At 45.6% G+C, this 20,113-nt stretch overlaps 1 protein-coding gene across 1 annotated transcript in view; it reads right to left on the bottom strand.

The window, feature by feature from the left end:
- Positions 1-1,744: 1,744 nt before the first annotated feature.
- The window catches only part of LOC142312622 (alpha-2-macroglobulin-like protein 1), a 238,807-nt gene continuing 220,438 nt past the window's right edge, over positions 1,745-20,113 (bottom strand). Inside the window, exons 34-37 of the mRNA XM_075351617.1 lie at positions 19,334-19,436; positions 6,062-6,103; positions 1,928-2,062; positions 1,745-1,830 (exon numbers count right to left, since the gene is read on the bottom strand). Coding sequence (XP_075207732.1) covers positions 1,745-1,830; positions 1,928-2,062; positions 6,062-6,103; positions 19,334-19,436 — 366 coding nt within the window. The remainder of the gene's footprint in view (positions 1,831-1,927; positions 2,063-6,061; positions 6,104-19,333; positions 19,437-20,113) is intronic.

Here is a 20,113-nt window from a genome sequence, read left to right as displayed (position 1 = left end):
AGGTTGTTGGTGGGGAGTTTGGGGATGTCAGTCGTTACGCCACCCACGGGTTGTGGTGACGGTGGGCACCACCGCTGCTGGTGACAGGGGATCCCGGGAGCGATGGCGGAGAGCAGCTAAGGTGTTGACCCCTCCATGGGTAGTGGCTGTTGGTCCCGGGGCCCAGTTGGGGGTGGAGGAGGTATAGGTGCAGGTGCAGGGGCCGGATGCGGGGAGGCAGCGTGGGCGCAGGTACAATGTTGCGGTGCAGCGCGGTGCCGGATGGCACTGTTGTACTCACTCAGACACAGAAAGACAGAGTCTCTGGTAAACCAAACTGCTGGATGGACGGGGCCTGCAGCCGGCTGCGGTGTTCTCACTCTCCCCGGTCGGGTTGATGGTGGCTGTCGTTTCCTGCACCTGTAAATGTGTATTTGACTCCTATGGCCTCCCACGGGTAGTCCGCTCCCCGGCGTGTACATGTCGAGAGAGCCCGTTTTGCCCGCAGGCGCTGGCCCTTGGCGGTGGCACTTATCCGGACGGGTTGGACTGTTGCCTTCTGACGCGACTTGGTTGGGAATGAACTCCTGGGGTCCAGACCGCAATCAGATAATTTGACATTTTCGGGGGCTCCTAGCCTAGTCGGGGTCTGAGTACCCTGCCTTGGTGCTTGGCTTCAATCTGCTCCCCGGTTCGGTACCGGCAGGTCACCGCCGGACCCCGGTCCTACGGTCCTGCTGACCTCCACCAACTCCTGCAGACGGCCACCACCGTCTGCCGACCTTGCTGATTGTGCCTGGGCTCCGACCCAGACACACACGATTTTGCTCCACTCACTTCCACTCTCTACCACATCTACTTCTCACCTAACCCACTGTCTTTTCCCCGCCTCCGACCTGTGAACTCCTCGGTGGGCGGAGTCAACCATCTGGCTCCGCCCCACCTGGTGTAGACATCAAGTCTGGAGGGTGGCAACAAGGATTTTTGGTTGACTGGTGTCACCTAACCAGGGGAGGGGGTGTGTGTGTGGTGTTACTGTACTGTGACCCCTGGGGGTCCAGGGCGTCACATATACATTAATACTAGGTTTTGATTTAAGAGTGGTGTCTATTTATAACTATTCTGCTGTCATTTTTGTCACTAATTTTAACCGGAGTGGTTGTTTTTATTACCACTATCCATTTAATAAAATCATGTTCACTTTTGCACCATATACTCCTCTTCTCCTGTTTATTTGTTTATGTGATTTATCTTGGCATTGTTGTTACACAACTGGTTCCCTAAATTTTATGGGCCCACTTGTGATATATATATATATATATGTATATATAAAAAAAATATATATAAATCCAATGCTACAGGGCCCTGTGTGAAAAATGTCCTAAACCCCTTTAAAACATAAATTAACTAATTAACTGTGGTTTATCACATCTTTGGGTAGTTGAGTTCAATTTTCCCAGCCACACCCGGGCCAGATTACTGCCACACCTGTTCTCAATCAATAAATGACTTAAGTAGGACTTGCCTGACAAAGAGAAGTAGACCAAAACATCTTTAAAAGCTTAAAATCATGCTGCGATCCAAATAAATAGAGTAACCATAAATATATATATATATATTTAGCAGCACCGATGGGTCTATTATTTGGGGGTTGTTTAGTAGTGATTGCCCACCGTGATCTATGTGATATCAGTGTTACAGGTTGTCAACAAGGACCAGAGCTGCAGTGGAGAGGCATCACTAGATCTGAGGAGTGTCAGTAAAGCTATATGTTTGTTATTTTTATTATCTGCATGTCTATAATAAAGGGTCTTTCTTCAGGGGATAAGAGATTTCCATTCACAGAGTTCTCTATTGAGTACAATAAAAGGTTCTGATTCTGATAGGAAAACAGGAGCAGAAAAAAAAAGTTTTATGGGCCCAAAAAAGTTTAAATGTGAAGTCATACCATGTTGGAAACACCATTTGGTTTCAGGGATGCTGTTGTCGAAGCAGCAGCCTTTCTCTTCACACTGCTGCTTTGTTATAGCTGCGTATCCACAGTCGTCCCTCTCGGTAGCAGATATTGCACAGTGAACTACGACTGAAGACTGATAAGTCATTATAATGTCATCTATTACACCAGGGGTGGGCAATTAATTTTCCCATGGGGGCCGCATGAGAAGTTGGGATGGTTTTAGAGGGCCGGACTAATATAATTAACTCGGTTCTACTAATATATATATATATATATATATATATATATATATACACACACACACACACACACACACACACACACACACACACACACGCATATATACTGTGTGTGTATATAATATATACACATACACACAATGTATACATACATACACACACAATCCCCATATACTACATTACTACACCCACCACATACTACACCTGTAATATACATCCCTATACACTACACCTGTAATAAACTACACCTCTATATACTATACCACTATATACTACATCCCTACACCCCTATATACACCTGTAATATACTACATCACTACACCACTATATACACCTGTAATATACTACACCCCTATATACACCTGTATTATACTACATCACTACACCACTATATACACCTGTATTATACTACACCCCTATATACACCTGTATTATACTACACCACTACACCCCTATATACACCTGTATTATACTACATCACTACACCACTATATACACCTGTAATATACTACACCCCTATATACACCTGTAATATACTACACCCCTATATACACCTGTATTATACTACATCACTACACCACTATATACACCTGTAATATACTACACCACTATATACACCTGTATTATACTACACCACTACACACCTATATACACCTGTATTATACTACATCACTACACCCCTATATACACCTGTAATATACTACATCACTACACCACTATATACACCTGTAATATACTACATCACTACACCACTATATACACCTGTAATATACTACACCACTATATACACCTGTATTATACTACACCACTACACCACTATATACACCTGTAATATACTACATCACTACACCCCTATATACACCTGTAATATACTACACCACTATATACACCTGTATTATACTACACCCCTATATACACCTGTATTATACTACACCACTACACCCCTATATACACCTGTAATATACTACATCACTACACCACTATATACACCTGTATTATACTACACCACTATATACACCTGTATTATACTACACCACTATATAGTACACCACTACACCCCCCCCATATACCACACCTGTAAAACTACATTCCCATATACTGCACCCCTACACCCCGAATATTTGTCAACAGTTACACCCCCCCCATTGCCCCCGCAGGTTACTAGTAACCACTCACCTGTCTTCTTATTGTCCCCTCCTCAGGCTCCTCCGTACGTTCCCCTTGCTGAGCGGCTTCTCTTTCAGATGCCCAGGCTGCGCCGACGCTGTATTCCTAGGCGCCGCTGCTTCTCTCCGTGCGGCCCCGGCTGCTGCAGCTTCTTCTCCTGCCGGGCGGGAACTTTTCAAATGACACACGCGCGCCGTACTGACGACATCAGGGCGCGCGTGTGTCACACAGAGCATCTGCCGGGCAGGGAACAGAGGACAGATGCCTGCGTTCCGCTGCTGCACTGACTGTGCGGAGCTGCAGCCAGGATCTGTGCTCTGTTTCCTACCCGGCACGCAGCGTGTGATGAGGGCAATCTGACCACGGGCCTCCCGGAGCCTGGAGCTCCGGACAACAGGTCAGATTGCCCTCATCAGTGACCGGCCAGCAAGGACGCCCTGAGCCAGGCGGGCCGGTCACAGAGAGTAGGCGGGCCGGATGTGGCCCGCGGGCCGCCCCTTGCCCAGGTCTGTATTACACTGTAAAGGCTTAAATCTTCTGCTGTATTATGTATTTCTAGGTTGTATGAAGCCAGAAAATGATCAACTTTTTTTTCATTACAGTGATTCCTTGTCAATAAACTCATGGTGAGATATAAGCAGTTTTCATCATATACCGAATCTATCTTTTATTATACTTATTTTTTAACTGCGACCCCTTTGCCTTAGAAATTATGTACTATAGAGAGTAAAGTTAATAATCCCACACCCTGCACATGATTAGAGCTATTTTGCTGTATTAACACCTCAAAGTTACTGTACATTGGGAGATTATTGCTATTACTACTAGAAAAACTTGTAGCCTATGGTGTTTATGCAAGTTGTTACCCCGAAGAACATAGCCATGTTCAGTGCTCCATGGCATTTGTACACCAACATTGGTATCTACTGGTGGATCGGGGTTTCCAGGAACTAAGTTGCATGGCATGTGTTTCCTTGAGGGAAAAGTTAGATGGGGCTCTAAGTTGGGTGACAACTGCCATTCAATTAACAAATTTAAGTGGCTGGGCCAGCAGTGAGAATGCGGAGTTGTCACCAAGATTATCAATGGAGCAGACGTGTACACAGCAGAGCAGGCCCATGTGGTCTGCACTGGAATTTTTTTGGAAGTGCACTGAGCCAAGAGCAACCCGAAGACTGAATACCGTCACCAGGAACTCGAAGACCGTTGCCAGAGGAACCTGAAGACCGAATACTGTCGCCAGAGGAACCTGAAGACTCGAAGACTAAATACTGTCGCCAGAGGAACCTGAAGACCAAATACTGTCGCCAGAGGAACCCAAAGACAAAATATCATCACCAGAGGAACCCAAAGACCAAATACTGTTGCCAGAGGAACCCAAACACCAAATACTGTGCTAGAGGAACCCGAAGACCGAACACTAAATACAGTCATTAGAGAAGGACAAGACTATGTGGTCAAACACTGAGGATTGGATATCGAGAACCAGAAACTGAGAAATGAACATTTCTTTCAGTGCAGCATCCCAGTGAGCCGGACCAATTACCAGAGTTAAGACTCGGTATAGTGAGCTGCAACACCACAACGCCATGCTTATTGCACCACTGATGTAGTAGAAGGATTTATGTAGAGCTTCAGTATTCTTTCATAATTGTAATTTGTGAATACAAGTGGGGCGAAACCGACGCTCCCCGGACGGAAGTCCAGGATTGGGTTAATCTTAAGGGAATTTGTTCATAATAATCTAAAGTTACTGTATGTATTACTTTCTGCTTACCAATTTGGAGTACATGTGAATTACTTAGTCACTTGTGTCAATTTTAGCTTTTCTTTGCAAAGCAAATATACTGTATACACACACACACATACACACACATATATATATATATATATATATATATATATATATATATATATATATATATATATATATATATATATATATATATATATATATATAAAAGCAATTGTAGCTTTATTAGTTTTTCTTTGCATCTTATGTAAATTACAAAAATTGAGAGCACTGCAGTCAGGCGACGGCTATCGTGTCCAAGGTGGCAACGTTAAAGTGCATTCGGCTTCACACTGAACAGCCAAAAACGTATAAGGGACAATATGGTACTGCATTACTGCAAAAGAGAGATATTTAGTTTATGTATTGGCCAATGCATGTAAGCCCGGACACCAACGGCAAGGTAATCTCTGTAATCCGGGAACCTAACTTAAATGCCACTATCTAGGTTAAAAACATCCATGTCTGGGCAAAATGCCACTATTTGGACTACAAACCTCCTGTAAGGGCAGCTAGGCTCCTGCTATAAAGGTTATGAACACAGCAAGGTCTTAGGGCGGAGTGCTCAGTCAGAAAGACTCACTACAAATATCCAAAAAACTGACCCGCACATCCAACAAATGTGAACAGGTGCCAGCCGAAAAACCAACTATAACTATAAAATGCATACAGCTGCACACTGAAAAGCCAAAAATGTATAAGGGAAAATATGGTACTGTATTACTGCAAAATGTGACCGCCCAGTTCCCCAAACTACATATAGTGTATGGCCATGCAGGTCTTTGAAATGCAAATTCATCTACATGTTTCATTCTTCTTTATGTGGCTGCATATATCAGCAATAATCATTTTAATTCACTTTCAAAGTCAACAAACCAACCACTGATATTCAACTTAATGACAAAATATTCAGAGAGGATTCCTTACCTGAATTCCACGGGGCACTGTACTCGATTACCGTATACTCATCTGCAATAGAAATTTATCTTGATCATAATTCGGGAGCAGAAAAAGTGAAAAATTTAGGTCAAAATATCTAGTCTTGCCAAGATAATAGGCTATTGGCACCAGGGCAGAATTAATATTGGTGAACATCACTGCGTTAGAATCCACTTTGATTTTTGGATGAAAGAATGTAATTGCAATCTTATATTGGTTTTTCACTTGTTAGACAGACTCCTTGTCAATACGTAGATCAAAATGTGTGTCCCTGATGAAGTCGCTCAGCAATCAGCTGTATTGTGAGAGAAAACTTGGCAGGTAGTGCTAAGATTACCTGCGCCCAGAAGCATTACACAATACATACTCAAAACAATAATGTGTCGGTGTAATACAGGACAGGTCCTCAAGGGCAGGAGACACTCTTTGAACAAGGGACCCCCCTCTATTAACTTGAAATTCCTTAAATGGGAATGTTGAAATTTGAAAGTTATCTGATAGCCACAGGATACGGGATTACATTCCAATCACTGGGGCTCAAAACGCCATGGCCCCCAAAAATCCAAAAACTTGGGCTCTGAAAAGCCCCAGCAGAGATCGATAAAGCGCACTTCTGCTCATTTCACTGTTAATGAGATTGCAAGAGATAGCCGAGTGCTGCACTTGGCTGCCCTTCGGCGCTCCCTTTAAAATGAATGGAGAACCAATGTACATGATTGACCTCCATTCTGATGAGCTCAAGTTCTCATGAACACTGGATCTCATGATCACAAAGGTCAGACCCCCAGCTAAATGAAAATAATTTATCCTGTGAAAAGGGAATAATTGAACATTCCCCTTTAATAGAATGCATAATAATTATTTTGGTACACTCGAAATCGCTTCATGGAAAATAACAAGAAGTCAAAATCTGGATGTGTTGGCAGCAGATTGTTGACGATACTGTCTTAAGCGTGCAACAGTAAAAGGGGCTTTACACGCAGCGACATCACTAGCGATGTCGCTCATGAAAGCACCCGCCCCAGTCGTTTGTGTGTCACGGGCATATCGCTGCCCGTGGCGCACAATATCACTAGTCCCCGTCTCACGTACTTACCTGCCTAACAACGTCGCAGTGGCCGGCGAACTGCCTCTCTTCTAAGGGGGGGTTCGTGCGGCGTTACAGCGACGTCACACGGCAGCCGTTCAATTAAAGCGGAGGGGCGGAGAGCAGCCGCAGGAAAGTGATGCCCACCTCGATGCCGGAGCACCAGAAATGATATTTGGGAAATGAACGACGTGTCAACGATTAGGTATTTGTGATCGTTAGCGGTCGTTCATATGTGTCACATGCAACAACGTCGTTAATGAGAACGAATGTGTATCATGAATTCCGTGACCCCAACGACATCTCGTTAGCAATGTCGTTGCATGTAACGGCGCCTTAAGGGGTACTTTGCACGTTGCAACATCGCTACTGCGATATCGTCGGGGTCAAATCGAAAGTGATGCACATCCGGCGAGAGTAACGATGTTGCAACGTGTAAAGCCTAGATGCGCCGATTTACGATCGCAATAGTGTCGTAAATCGGCGATCTGTGTAGCGTCGGTCATTTCCATAATTTAGGGACGACCGATGTTACGATGTTGTTCCTCGTTCCTGCGGCAGCACGCATCGCTGTGTGTGAAGCCGCAGGAGCGAGAAACATCTCCTACCTGCGTCCCGCCGCCAATGCGGAAGGAAGGAGGTGGGTGGGAAGTTTATGTCCTGCTCATCTCCGCCCCTCTGCTTCTATTGGCCGCCAACAGTGTGACGTCGCTATGACGCCGCACGACACGCCCCCTTAGGAAGGAAGCGGGTCGCCGGCCAGAGCAACGTCGCAGGGTAGGTAAGTGCATGTGAAGCTGCCGTAGCGATAATGTTCGCTATGGCAGCTATCACCAGATATCGCATGTGCGATGGGGGCGGGTGCTATCGCGCTCGGCATCGCTAGCATCGGCTAGCAATGTCGCCACGTGCAAAGTACCCCTAACAGTTGATTTATTCAGGAACAATCAGGAACAAACATAGTAAGCTCAATAGATTGTAGGAAATATTTTGTGTGTCTCTATCTGCTGCGTCTGCAAGCAGCTTCCTTTCTCATGGACACAAGAAACAGAATACAGTCACATTGTTACGGGGGGCTGTCTGATAAGAACCTAAAGGAGTATCAGACAGTCAGGGTCCACCGTGCAAAGACTCTGCTGCAGACTATGGCAGAGTGCAATACCTCTGTTAACTCACAGATGGATATAATAAGTAAGTAAAGCAATTCCTCCCTTACTTGGAGGGTGTGTGGAATGATCTCTGTTAATAATCACAGAGACAAAGGCAACGTGTGTGAAATGGCACCTACCTAGGTCCGCTCTTCTAGTGGTGCAAAAGAGACGAACAGCAGCGTAAGCCGCACAAAGCTCCTACCTGCGTTCGCTCCACTAGTGTGCGAGGACACGAACCACTAGATATGGCACCTGCCTAGGTCCGCTCTTCTAGTGGTGCAAAAGAGACGAACAGCAGCGTAAGTCGCACAAAGCTCCTACCTCTGTTCGCTCCCCTAGTGTGCGAGGATACGAACAACTGCCAGACGCAGTATAAGGAACGTTACCCTAGCGGCAACGTCCACCTACGAGTCGAACCACAAGGCCCAGCCAGACCATGTGCCTCAGGCACCTGCCTATGTCCGCTCCCCTAAGAGGTAAGGATACGGACAGCAGCCGAAGCTGTAAGGTATAAGAACGCTACCCTGCCGGTAGCGCTCACCTAGCATAGACAGAGGAATGCCTAGAGGAACGCGCACAGAGCGTCTACTCTTATGCATGAACCAAGAGGACTGAGCGCCATGCGGCGTGTGTCAGGGTCTTATATAGACTCTGTGCCTCATCCAAGATGGAGGACACCAGAGCCAATCCGCTGCCAGAACGACAGGAGTGACGTCATGCTGGCCTATCACTGAGCAAGGCATCACAAGCACATGACCAGCGACCAATCGGCATAGAAGGTGTCAGAGACATGTGACCTCGTGTCAGCGATGATGTCACCCGCACATGTGCAATGGCTCCAAGATAGGACTTAGTCTCTGGCGCTCGCACATGTGCAGTAGCAAGAAATCTGGACTTAGTCTCCAGCGCTCGCACATGTGCAGTAGCAAGAAATCTGGACTTAGTCTCCAGCGCTCGCACATGTGCAGTAGCAAGAAATCTGGACATAGTCTCCAGTGCTCGCAGCAACCGTAACACACATCCTCTTCCTGTGAGACTTTGTGGAGTTTTTTTTCTAACAGTAACTTTATTAACCACATACAGACCTAGCAACTAAACACTCATAGACAAGAATGGAGTTGTTGCACTAAACATATTGGAACAGGATGTCCAAACATTAATACCTTGATGATGTAAGACATAATTATACCTCATATGTCAGGTCCCCATGTCAATCATAGGCAACAGCATTTAAATGGCTCTAATGCAAAAGCATGATTGCTCTCCTCACTTTGTGACAGGGTTGTCCTAATTAATATTTAATTAGTTTATTTAAAAGGCATAGAAAATTACCAAAAACACTAAAGTAGTGAAAGGGGAGGGATATCTATATATAATTGGCTAATTCTGTCTGTTTGTAACAGAAATCCCGCGTCGCTGATTGGTTGAGGGCGGCTGGCGCAACCAATCAGCGACAGGCGCCGTCCGGCCGCAAATTGGCATGGGATTTGAACCACGCTTCGCTGATTCATCACACACAGACACCGCCGCACACAGACACTGCCGCACACAGACACCGCCGCACACAGAAGCCTCTATATACACCCTAGCAGCCTCTATATACACCCCAGCATATACACCCCAGCAGCCTTTATAAACACCCCACAAGCCAAAGCATCTATATACACCCCAGCAGCAGACTCCAGCACACAGTAAAAAAAAAACGAAACGATTATACTCACCTTGCACTTTCTTCTCTGTTCATACTCTGTAGTACTTTCTCCCTCCCCTCGCTGGCCCTGCAGGCTGGGAGATGCGGCTGCTTCCTATTTCCCCCTCGGCATGTCCCGCCCACCTCTCTGCTTAGCTGCCTTCGGATTGGATGTGGGTGTTGCTGAAGGAGTGGTGTGGGCTACATAAACTATATACATATTCTAGAATACCCGATGCGGTAAAATCGGGCCACCATCTAGTATAGATAATATATATATATATATATATATATATATATATATTTATATATATATATATATATATAACACCAACAAATAGGGAGGGGCAACACTGACTGACCCTAATGAGCCTTTAGTGTGTCCCTACCTAGCAATGGAGGGTATGACGTCCTAGGGGTACTTTGCACGTTGCGACATCGCTACTGCGATATCGTCGGGGTCAAATCGAAAGTGACGCACATCCGGCGCCAGTAACGATGTCGCAACGTGTAAAGCCTAGATGCACCGATTTACGATCGTAAAAGCGTCGTAAATCGGCGATCTGTGTATCGTCGGTCATTTCCATAATTTCGGGACGACCGATGTTACGATGTTGCTCCTCTTTCCTGCGGCAGCACACATCGCTGTGTGTGAAGCCGCAGGAGCGAGGAACATCTCCTTAACTGCGTCCCGCCGGCTATGCGGAAGGAAGGAGGTGGGGGGGATGTTTACGTCCCGCTCATCTCTGCCCCTCCGCTTCTATTGGCCGCCTGCCCTGTGACGTCGCTATGATGCCGCACGACCGCCACCTTAGGAAGGAGGCGGGTCGCCGGCCAGAGCGACGTCGCAGGCCAGGTAAGTGTGTGTGAAGCTGCCGAAGCGATAATGTTCGCTACGGCAGCTATCACCATGATATCGCATGTGCGACGGGGGCGGGTACTATCGCGCTTAGCATTGCTAGCATCGGCTAGCAATGTCGCAGCGTGCAAAGTACACCCTAGGGTTGTGGTGCCCCCATTCTTCAACGGGAAACCCTAAAAAAAATCCCTAATACACCCTACACTACACAAATATGTGCACCAAAAAGTGAGAAAATATGTATTTCAAAATAGGACTAATAATGGCAGAGCCTTAAATTCAATCCATAATGAAACAGTCACTCATCTGGCAATGGGAGTCCAACAGTCATAGTCCTCAACAAAAAAATAGTAAAGAGTAATCAAAATGTTGTATGTCATCCAAAATTGTATTAATATACTGACCTGGAGGGGCGGGGTGATGTAGCCGAACAGAGAGGACGCATGGGAAGAGAGCTCCTATAATCCTGATCTTATCCTGGCCATTTACACCCGGTTACCTGACCCATTTACTCACTGACCTGCTGCTGTGACAGGAGACACCATCTGGAGGCTGGCGATTCCCACTGGAGCTATTCCCTGACTCTTGCACGGCGTTGCTGGATCTCCTGAGGCTGGAGAGAGTGGAGCAGCAGCCATCTTCCCTACAGCCTGCATTTCCACAGTGAGCAGCAGAGCATGACTCCGGAGAGCAGTGAGGAGTGACAGATTTATGGCCAGAGGTGAAGACCCGGGAGTGGTGAGCACAGGGAGTTAATCCCTTAGCTGTGTAACTGGCAGTCAGTGTGCAGCACATTAGGGGGCCGGCTGCAGTGTGGGAGACTTTAACCCATAGAGTGCTGGAGGGTCTGGAGAGTGTGCCTTGCAAAACAGGCCCTGCAGATTCTTCCTGACACATGAAAACAAATAAGTGGCACATATCGAAGTCCCCACGCTGCGCAGGCCTGCATCATCCTGATAAATACACCCTGAGTGCTGTGCTGCCCTGGGACTCCCTTCATTCTTATTATCCACCATATAAGTGGCTGTTTTCCGGCTCTCTGGACGTGGTGAGGAAGTGGAGACAGACATATTACTAAATATACATTATAAAGGCACAGATTCAGGCGCACGGGAGCACGATAAGAGAGGGGTGCAGAATCAGCAAATCCTCAGTGTATCAATATGAATCCCCCTAAACAAAGTGGAGCTATTGACAAACTTAAGGAGTTCGCAAGGGGTGGTCAGGCAGATGCCCCTAAAGCCAAGAGAAATGCCACCCCAAAAGGTCAGGCACTATTGGATGACGGGTCAGAGGATAAAGATGATTTAACCCTGAGGCAGGTGTATGAACAGCTTCTACAAGCAATTTCTACAAGCAACAGCTCCCTCACAGGGAAAATTGAGCAGGTACATTCAGAGGCGTCAGGACATGCAATCCTTGAGGGCCCGAATAGCGGAAGTCGAGACGCGAGTGTCTGAACTTGAGGATCAAACTGTAACACTCAAAACAAAAATGACCACAATGGCCGGATCGGCAAATGCATGGCGCCAGAAAGCAGACGATCTGGAGAACCGCATGCGTCGAAACAATATACGAATCATAGGACTGCCAGAGCGCTTGGAAGGTCAGCATCCGGAACAATTCCTGGAGGAGTGGCTGAAATGTAATCTCAGAGATGAGTTCTCCTCGACATTTGCGGTGGAGAGGGCGCACAGAGTTCTAACGAGGCCTCCTATTCCAGGCGCGCCACCACGTCCCTTTTTAGCAAGGATGCTCAACTGCAGAGATAGAGACACAGCACTCCGTCTGGCCCGACAGAAGAGCCCACTCAAGTTCAATAATGCTGCGCTCTCCATCTTTCTGGACATTTCGGTGGACCTCCAGAAACAGAGGGCCCACTTCATGGAGGTGAAGAAGAAATTAAGGGAGCGGAACATCATCTACTCTATGCTGTACCCTGCCCGGCTCCGCATAGTGCATGAAGGGTCGCCTCTGTTTTTTACTACACCTGCTGAGGCTGAGGACTGGCTACACGTACACCCGAAACCTAAGGGGCAGAAGCAATGAGATTACTTTTCTAGGTGACATTTTCGGTGCCCCCTGGCGACCCTCTTCTTCCATGGTTGCTTGAACCCCCCTTTGGAGACAGATGGGACGAGACACCGTGCCTCGAGTGATGGAGGAATTGGCCAGGAATTGGTTCTTGTGAAATGGGAGCCCTATCTTGTGCACCCTTATACCACCTATACCAGGACACTGTATTCAGTGGTGGTATCCCCATTGATGTTTGAAATGTTTTACAGGACCTATCGGAAAGGTCCTGAAGTTCAATATTGGTTCTTTATGTTTACAGCTGCAATTGCATTAACTTTATTTCTTTGCAGGGACAGGCTTATTACTGTTGGAGGGTTAACCACACTTAATTGCAGGGCAGAAAGCATCTTATACCTGGGATCCTGGTTCTATAAAAAGATGTATGTAATATGGAGTCAGAGCTAATATTTATGACCTGGAATGTCAGAGGCCTTAAATCGCCCAAAAAACGTATTAAGGTATTCTCCCAAATTAAGCAAGTCAAGGCCCAACTGGTGGTACTGGTAGAGACTCACTTCACACGGGACACAGCCAAACTAGTAAACAAACCATGGGTACAATGGTCGGCACATGCGTTCCACACCAGGTACTCCAGGGGTGTCTCTCTATTGGTCCATAGACATATCCGTTGGGAAGTGAAGGTGGTGAGGCGTGACCCGGAGGGGCGATTTGTGTTTATATATGCGTCTATAAACTCTAGAGATTATGTGCTATTATGTATTTACAACCCCCCGCCAGCTCGCATCTCCATTCTTAAACAAGCACTGAGCTCTGCGCTCAATTATCCAGATGCGTATGTGTTTATGTATGGGGGATTTTAATCTTTGATGAATGAGGAGCAGGACAGGTTTCGGATGGATGGAGGGGGACAACATTCGGCCACACACTTGACTGATTTGCAGCAATGCGCGGAGGGACGTGGGTGGATTGACCTTTGGCGACTCCGGCATCCTAACACCCGAGAATATACATGTCATTCTTCTACTACACGCATGCTGTCCCAACTGGATTATATTTTGGGTCGAGCAATATCGCAACCTGGGTGGATGACGTGGTACACGGGGTCAGGGGCATACACAGCCCAGTGTTGGTAAACCCTTTTGGAGGTTAAACCCCTTTTGGCTGAAACTAATAGATCAAAGTGATAGAACTCTGACCCAAATAGAGGATTTCCTGGAAGCCCACCCTGGAATATTAACTTGGTGTGGGGCACTCTTAAAGCCTACTTTAGAGGGTGTTTGTCTTCAACCATAACATATCTTAAAAGAGTGACTAAAACTGAGGATGATATAGTAGAGGGGAGACTTAGGGACTCAGAGGCAATATATATATCGGCCCCAACCGATGGAAATAGGGCGGCCTGGATGCAATCATATAGGTTATATATGCAGCACTCTGAGACCAAGTCCAAACGCAAATTGTTCTTTACCCGTCAATCATATTTTGAGCTTGGAAATCAATCCAGTAAATTATTGGCATATATGGTTAGGCAACACAACACTTCAAATACAATATTGGGTATACGGAGGATGGATGGCTCAATAGCTACATCCCCTGAGGATATTTTAGAGTGCTTTTGTGAATACTATAAAACCCTATACACTTCTAGAAATCCTCATGGAGTTCAAAGTTGCGTGACACATTTGTCGGATTTGGAGTTTCCCACTTTGAGTGGATGACAACGGGAGTCTCCGGAGGCGGACATCACACTGGATGAAGTGATTACTGCCATCTCGGATATGGCTAGGGGGAAATCCCCGGGTCCAGATGGCCTTCCCATAGAATTCTATTGTAAATATTGTGACGTTTTGGCCCCAATTATTTTAGAGGTTTTCTCACATTTTTCAGCCGGCGACTCTCTACCTGCCTCCTTATACGAAGCACATATAGTCGTGCTGAGGAAGGAGGGTAAAGACCCACTAGACTGCGGTTCATACCGTCCTATGTCCCTAGTTAACGTGGATTACAAGATCTTTACCAAAATACTGGCGTCCAGGCTTAATTCAGTCATATTGAGTATAGTTCACCCAGATCAAACCAGATTTATGCCTGGGAAAAACACCTCTATAAATACAAGACGAGTCCAGTCCATAGTGCAATATAGCACACTGGTCCTGGAGAACGAGTGGGCCTTGGCCTCGCTGGATGCGGCCAAGGCATTTGACTCGGTAGAATGGCCATTTTTATTTGCCTGCCTCCAGAGATTTGCCTTTTGGCCTAAATTCAGTAACTGGATTCATATGTTGTATAGGTGCCTGACAGCCAGGATACTAGTCAATGGTGCTATGTCTACACCCTTCTCATTGAACCAGGGCACAAGACAGGGATGCCCTCTGTCTCCAGCATTGTTTGCACTAGTTATTGAAGCTTTGGCAATTAGAATCCGCTCTCATCCACAGATCACTGGAATCACTATAGCCGACCGCACAGATCAAATAGGATTGTATGCGGATGACATGGTTGTCTTCTTAGATCGAGTGCAAGAGACTCTACCGGTGGTAATAGACACTACAGATAAATTTGGGGAGTTTTTGGGACTACGCATCAACTGGGATAAGTCAGCTTTGATGCCATTAATGCATGGGTCTGGAATTTCAATGGAGGGTAGGTCACCTTTGCAAGTGGTAACTAGCTTTAAATACCTGAGAATACACAAACAGAAAGACCATACACTAGACCTGCAGACGAGTATAACATCACTTCTGGAGCACGTTAAACTTAAATATAACTTGTGGAGCAAGCTACCCCTGTCAGTGGTTGGCAGAATAAATTTAATCAAAATGATATTACTTCCAAAGCTTAGTTATACACTACAACATAGTGCAGTATCAGTACCCAAATCCTTCTTCTCAATGTTGAACTCATTTACTAGCTCTTTCATATGGGGGAAATCCAGACCCAAACTTCGGTTATCCATTTTACAGGGATCCAAAAGACTGGGAGGGATGGCTCTACCGGAGTTCTTCCTCTACTACCTCGTGGGACAGCTTAGGGCACTAGAGACTTGGATGCCTGGATGTCAGCTGCCAAACTCTGAGAGTCACTTGGCACACGTGGCTGGGACTGATTGTTTAGTGGGTTTTCTGGAATCAGATGGATTGAGAACACCACGGCAATTACCCCTCCTCAGGTTAGCAAGATTAGTCTGGCGACAAGCCAAGAGGGTGGTACACTCCGAAGGGGTGGTGGCGGAACTCCCATTATGGGGGAATAGCCACTTCCATACTCTGAGAGATCACCCCTCGGCGCAATTCTGGGCCACTCACAGCGTCAGTGCATTAGGTGATCTTTTTGTCCTGGGAACCACAACCTTCAAGTCCTTTGAACAAGTCAAGATTGAATATAATGTTCAAAGATCACAGTTTTTTAGATACCTGCAGATTCGCACAGCGATTCAATCCCACATACAGAAAATTGGAGTGAGGAAATTGATATCATCACTTCCTATGATAGGTATTCTAAAATCACAAGGACCTCGAGGCCTCATCTCAGCTATATATACTTACCTGTTGTCGGTGGGGGTGGAGTCGGACCCCTTGCCAGCCCAGGATAGATGGAAATCTCTAATTCCCTCTCTACAGGGAGAGGAATGGGAAGAGATATTGGAATCTCCAACTGTGATATCCCCTTTGGTTAATAATAAGTTGATTCAATGCTACATTGTCCACCAGGCATACCTTACTCCAACTCGATTATTTACTATGGATCGTTCTCGTACATCAGAGTGCCCGAGGTGTCATCTCTCAGGGGCAAATTTCATACATATGATTTGGAGCTGTCCCAATATATCTTCGTACTGGCGGGGAGTGACATCTCTGCTGACATCGATTGTGTCGATTCCTGTTTTGTGTGACCCTTTGATATGCCTATTTGGGGTGGTGGAGGAAGAGTCCTGGGATCATTACATAACAATATTCCTCAGAGAGACATTGTTTCTGACTAGGAAATTAATAGCTCTGAGGTGGATGGGAGATTCGAATCCAACTGTGCGGTCCTGGGTTAAACTAGTCAATGCAACCATAGTCTATGAGCGGGTGGTATATTATAATAGGGGGAGCCCGGGAAAATTTAAGAAAATCTGGGGTTTGTGGAATTCTTCTCCAGACACACTTGTGGAGGTTTGAGGGAGATTATGCGGATAATGGTGGTTCCCACTAGATGTTGGGATATGAAACACTGTCTAATGGTATATTGAGGTATAATAATGCAATGTGGCTGTTGTTGTTCTTTCTTTCTTCCTTGTTCTCTTCCTCTTTCTATCTTGTTTTCAAAATATGGTCATGCTGATAGTTACAGCTGTTCTTATGCTCAATATAAAATTATATATATATGCAAATGATAAGAAGTATGGATAATAACATTGTTCTATCTTAAGTGCTAAAGATATTATGGACTTTATATGACTGTTTATTGTTATATTTAAATATTACTATCTATATACTGAGCTATTTTTATATGGCAAATGTCAGTTGTACCATGTTTGAAATTGTTAATAAAACGAAGTTAAAAAAAATATACTGACCTGGAAAATTGTTTTGGCAAGTCATTTTTACTGTACAATGAACACCATAAAACAAAACCCCATAAACAGGCTCTTACTAAACATGCAGCACACTTTTTGCCTGTAGACAATTCATTTTTTTAGTCCACATTACTTCCTGCCCATATAGCAGTGTCTTTTTGTCCTTCCTCCTTCGTCTTAGGATCTGTGAACCTGTTATTGTATTATAATTATGTATTTTGTTTAAATAACCTTCATATTCACTCCTTATTGGAAATATTAATAATGTTGGCTGTACATGTGCAAAAAATAGCTTCAGTGTAAAGAAGAAGAAAGGGTCCTGGAAGTGAAGATATGGACCCCTCAGAACGCTGATTTCAACATCATCGAGTCTGGGATTGCATGAAAGATTTGCACAAGTCAACATTCATAGAGGATCTGTGGTCAATTCTCCAAGATGTTTGGAACAACCTTCCTTCAAGAACTTTGTACAAGTACCAAGAAGAACTGATGCTGTCTTGAAGACAAAGGATGGTAACACCAAATATCAATTTGATTTAGATTTCTCTTTTGTTCGTGAACTTTGCAAACTGATACAAATAAACTCTTAACACTTCTATTATTGAAAGCATCTTTCTTTGTAGAATGTTTTCCACACCTGCCTAAAACTTGGTCACAATACTGTAAATAAGACATTCTTTATATCACATGTGACGCCCTGGCCTATCAGGTCATCACAGGGTATTGTGCAATGTGCCCTTCTGTGCAATATCCACCTCCTCCTTGGTTACGGGTCCCTAACCAAATGGTGTTGCCAAAGACCAGCTAATCAAAATCCTAGGAACACTCTGCACCACCCTCACCAGACACACCAGTGGATGGCCTGAGTGGAATAGGGTCGCCCACTTGGGGGGTTGGTTAAGGGGAGGTCAGGAGTGTCAGGAGCAATTCAGTTGGAGTCAGACAGAGGGAGAGTGTAGTGTTGGAGGTGAAAGTGAGAGGAGGTCAGGAACTCCTTGGTCAGGTCCAGGTCAGGCTCCTTGGAACTACTAGGTAGCAGACGTTGGTCTGGGCCTAGAGGAGCTGGACCCCCGGTTGCAGGGGATCGTGACAAGGGGCACGGCATTGCCGTGGAGGACAGCTGGCAGCATTGTACCATCACTGGGCTGGGACCAGGGGACGACCTGGTACGTGGACCCTAGGTCAGGGAGTAGCTTCAGGCAACCTGACAATTCGCCCGACGAGAATGGAGCCTTCAAGATCCACTCTCCACCCACTCTAAAATCGGGGTACTAGCGCAACGAGAGGGATAGGACTTTCCAGAAATACGGTCCAAGAAATCCCAAGCGTGAACCCTGAGAGCAAGCTCCCTCGGTTAGCCATACTGGGGAGCAGGACCCGACAAGTTTCAAGCTACAGGGACCAACCAGAAAGAAAAAAAAGTGCTAAGGGAAAGATCACAGATCAACAGGCAACACCAACAGAAATGGGACCCAAACGTGCTCCCCCTCAGCGGCAGCGGTGTCCAGAACTTTGGTTTACTAAAGTTGTCGGTGTCAGCGTTATTGGACTGAGTGTGTACACAAGTGACCCTTACCTCCCCAACGGCACGTCCCCGTCACCATTACAGAGTCCCGGGGCATCCCCCCTACCCGTGGAGGGGTTAAACACCTGGCTGCCCACACCATCGCCACCGGGTACTCCCAGACGCAGCAGTGGTACTCCACCTTACCACACACCACGGGTGGCGTCATGAACTCTCAATATACCACCCCCCTTTAAATACCCCCCTTCATTCGAGTGGCCGCGAGACCTCCGGGTCCGGACACCCCTCGAGCCACCGCGGATCCGGATCCGAGCAGCTCGGCTGCTGACACGGCGGCGGCACACACATACCTGGATCATAGTAATCCAACACGGCAGCAGTGGCCGGCTGCAGATTCTCCACGTAAGCTTCTTGTTCCACAGAGAAGTCTAAGCTTACAGTTTCATGGCTGAGCTGCAAAAGGATCAAACGTAAAAAATATAGTATCTGTGTATATATGTAAGAGGCTGGTGCGTCTTACTATTAACTGATAGGTTAATTGGCTGTGCCTATATCTTTTTATGGTACTATGGAATATATCAGCACAAAGCAACAAGAAAGAGATATCTGTGCCAAGGTAGCGTCATCCTAGGTATTGTATTTAAAAATAGCACAAAATATCATAGACCAAAAACAAATTCCAAAAACTTAAAATAAACAGTTTATGCTTTACCCGCACCTTCTTTTTCTATTTCTCATGAACGCTGTGACATAGTTTCGACATAATTCAAAGATAAATGAATAACAGAAAATTCAGATTGTTGAGATTTTATCCATAGGCAAAATTTCTATCATGGATTTTTTTATGGACTTCCATTGTCCTAAACAAAATCTGTCAGCAGGTTTTTGCTATGTAATCTGAGAGTAGCATGAGCATGATGTAGGTGCTGATGCCCTGATTTCAGGGATGTGTCACTTATTATATATATATACTGTGTATGTATATATATATATACAGTTAGGTCCAGAAATATTTGGACAATGACACAAGTTTTGTTATTTTAGCTGTTTACAAAAACATGTTCAGAAATACAATTATATATATAATATGGGCTGAAAGTGCACACTCACAGCTGCAATATGAGAGTTTT

This window comes from Anomaloglossus baeobatrachus, chromosome 5, assembly GCF_048569485.1.
Source record: "Anomaloglossus baeobatrachus isolate aAnoBae1 chromosome 5, aAnoBae1.hap1, whole genome shotgun sequence".
Taxonomy (NCBI): domain Eukaryota; kingdom Metazoa; phylum Chordata; class Amphibia; order Anura; family Aromobatidae; genus Anomaloglossus; species Anomaloglossus baeobatrachus.
This window is presented reverse-complemented; position numbering and strand designations above follow the sequence as displayed.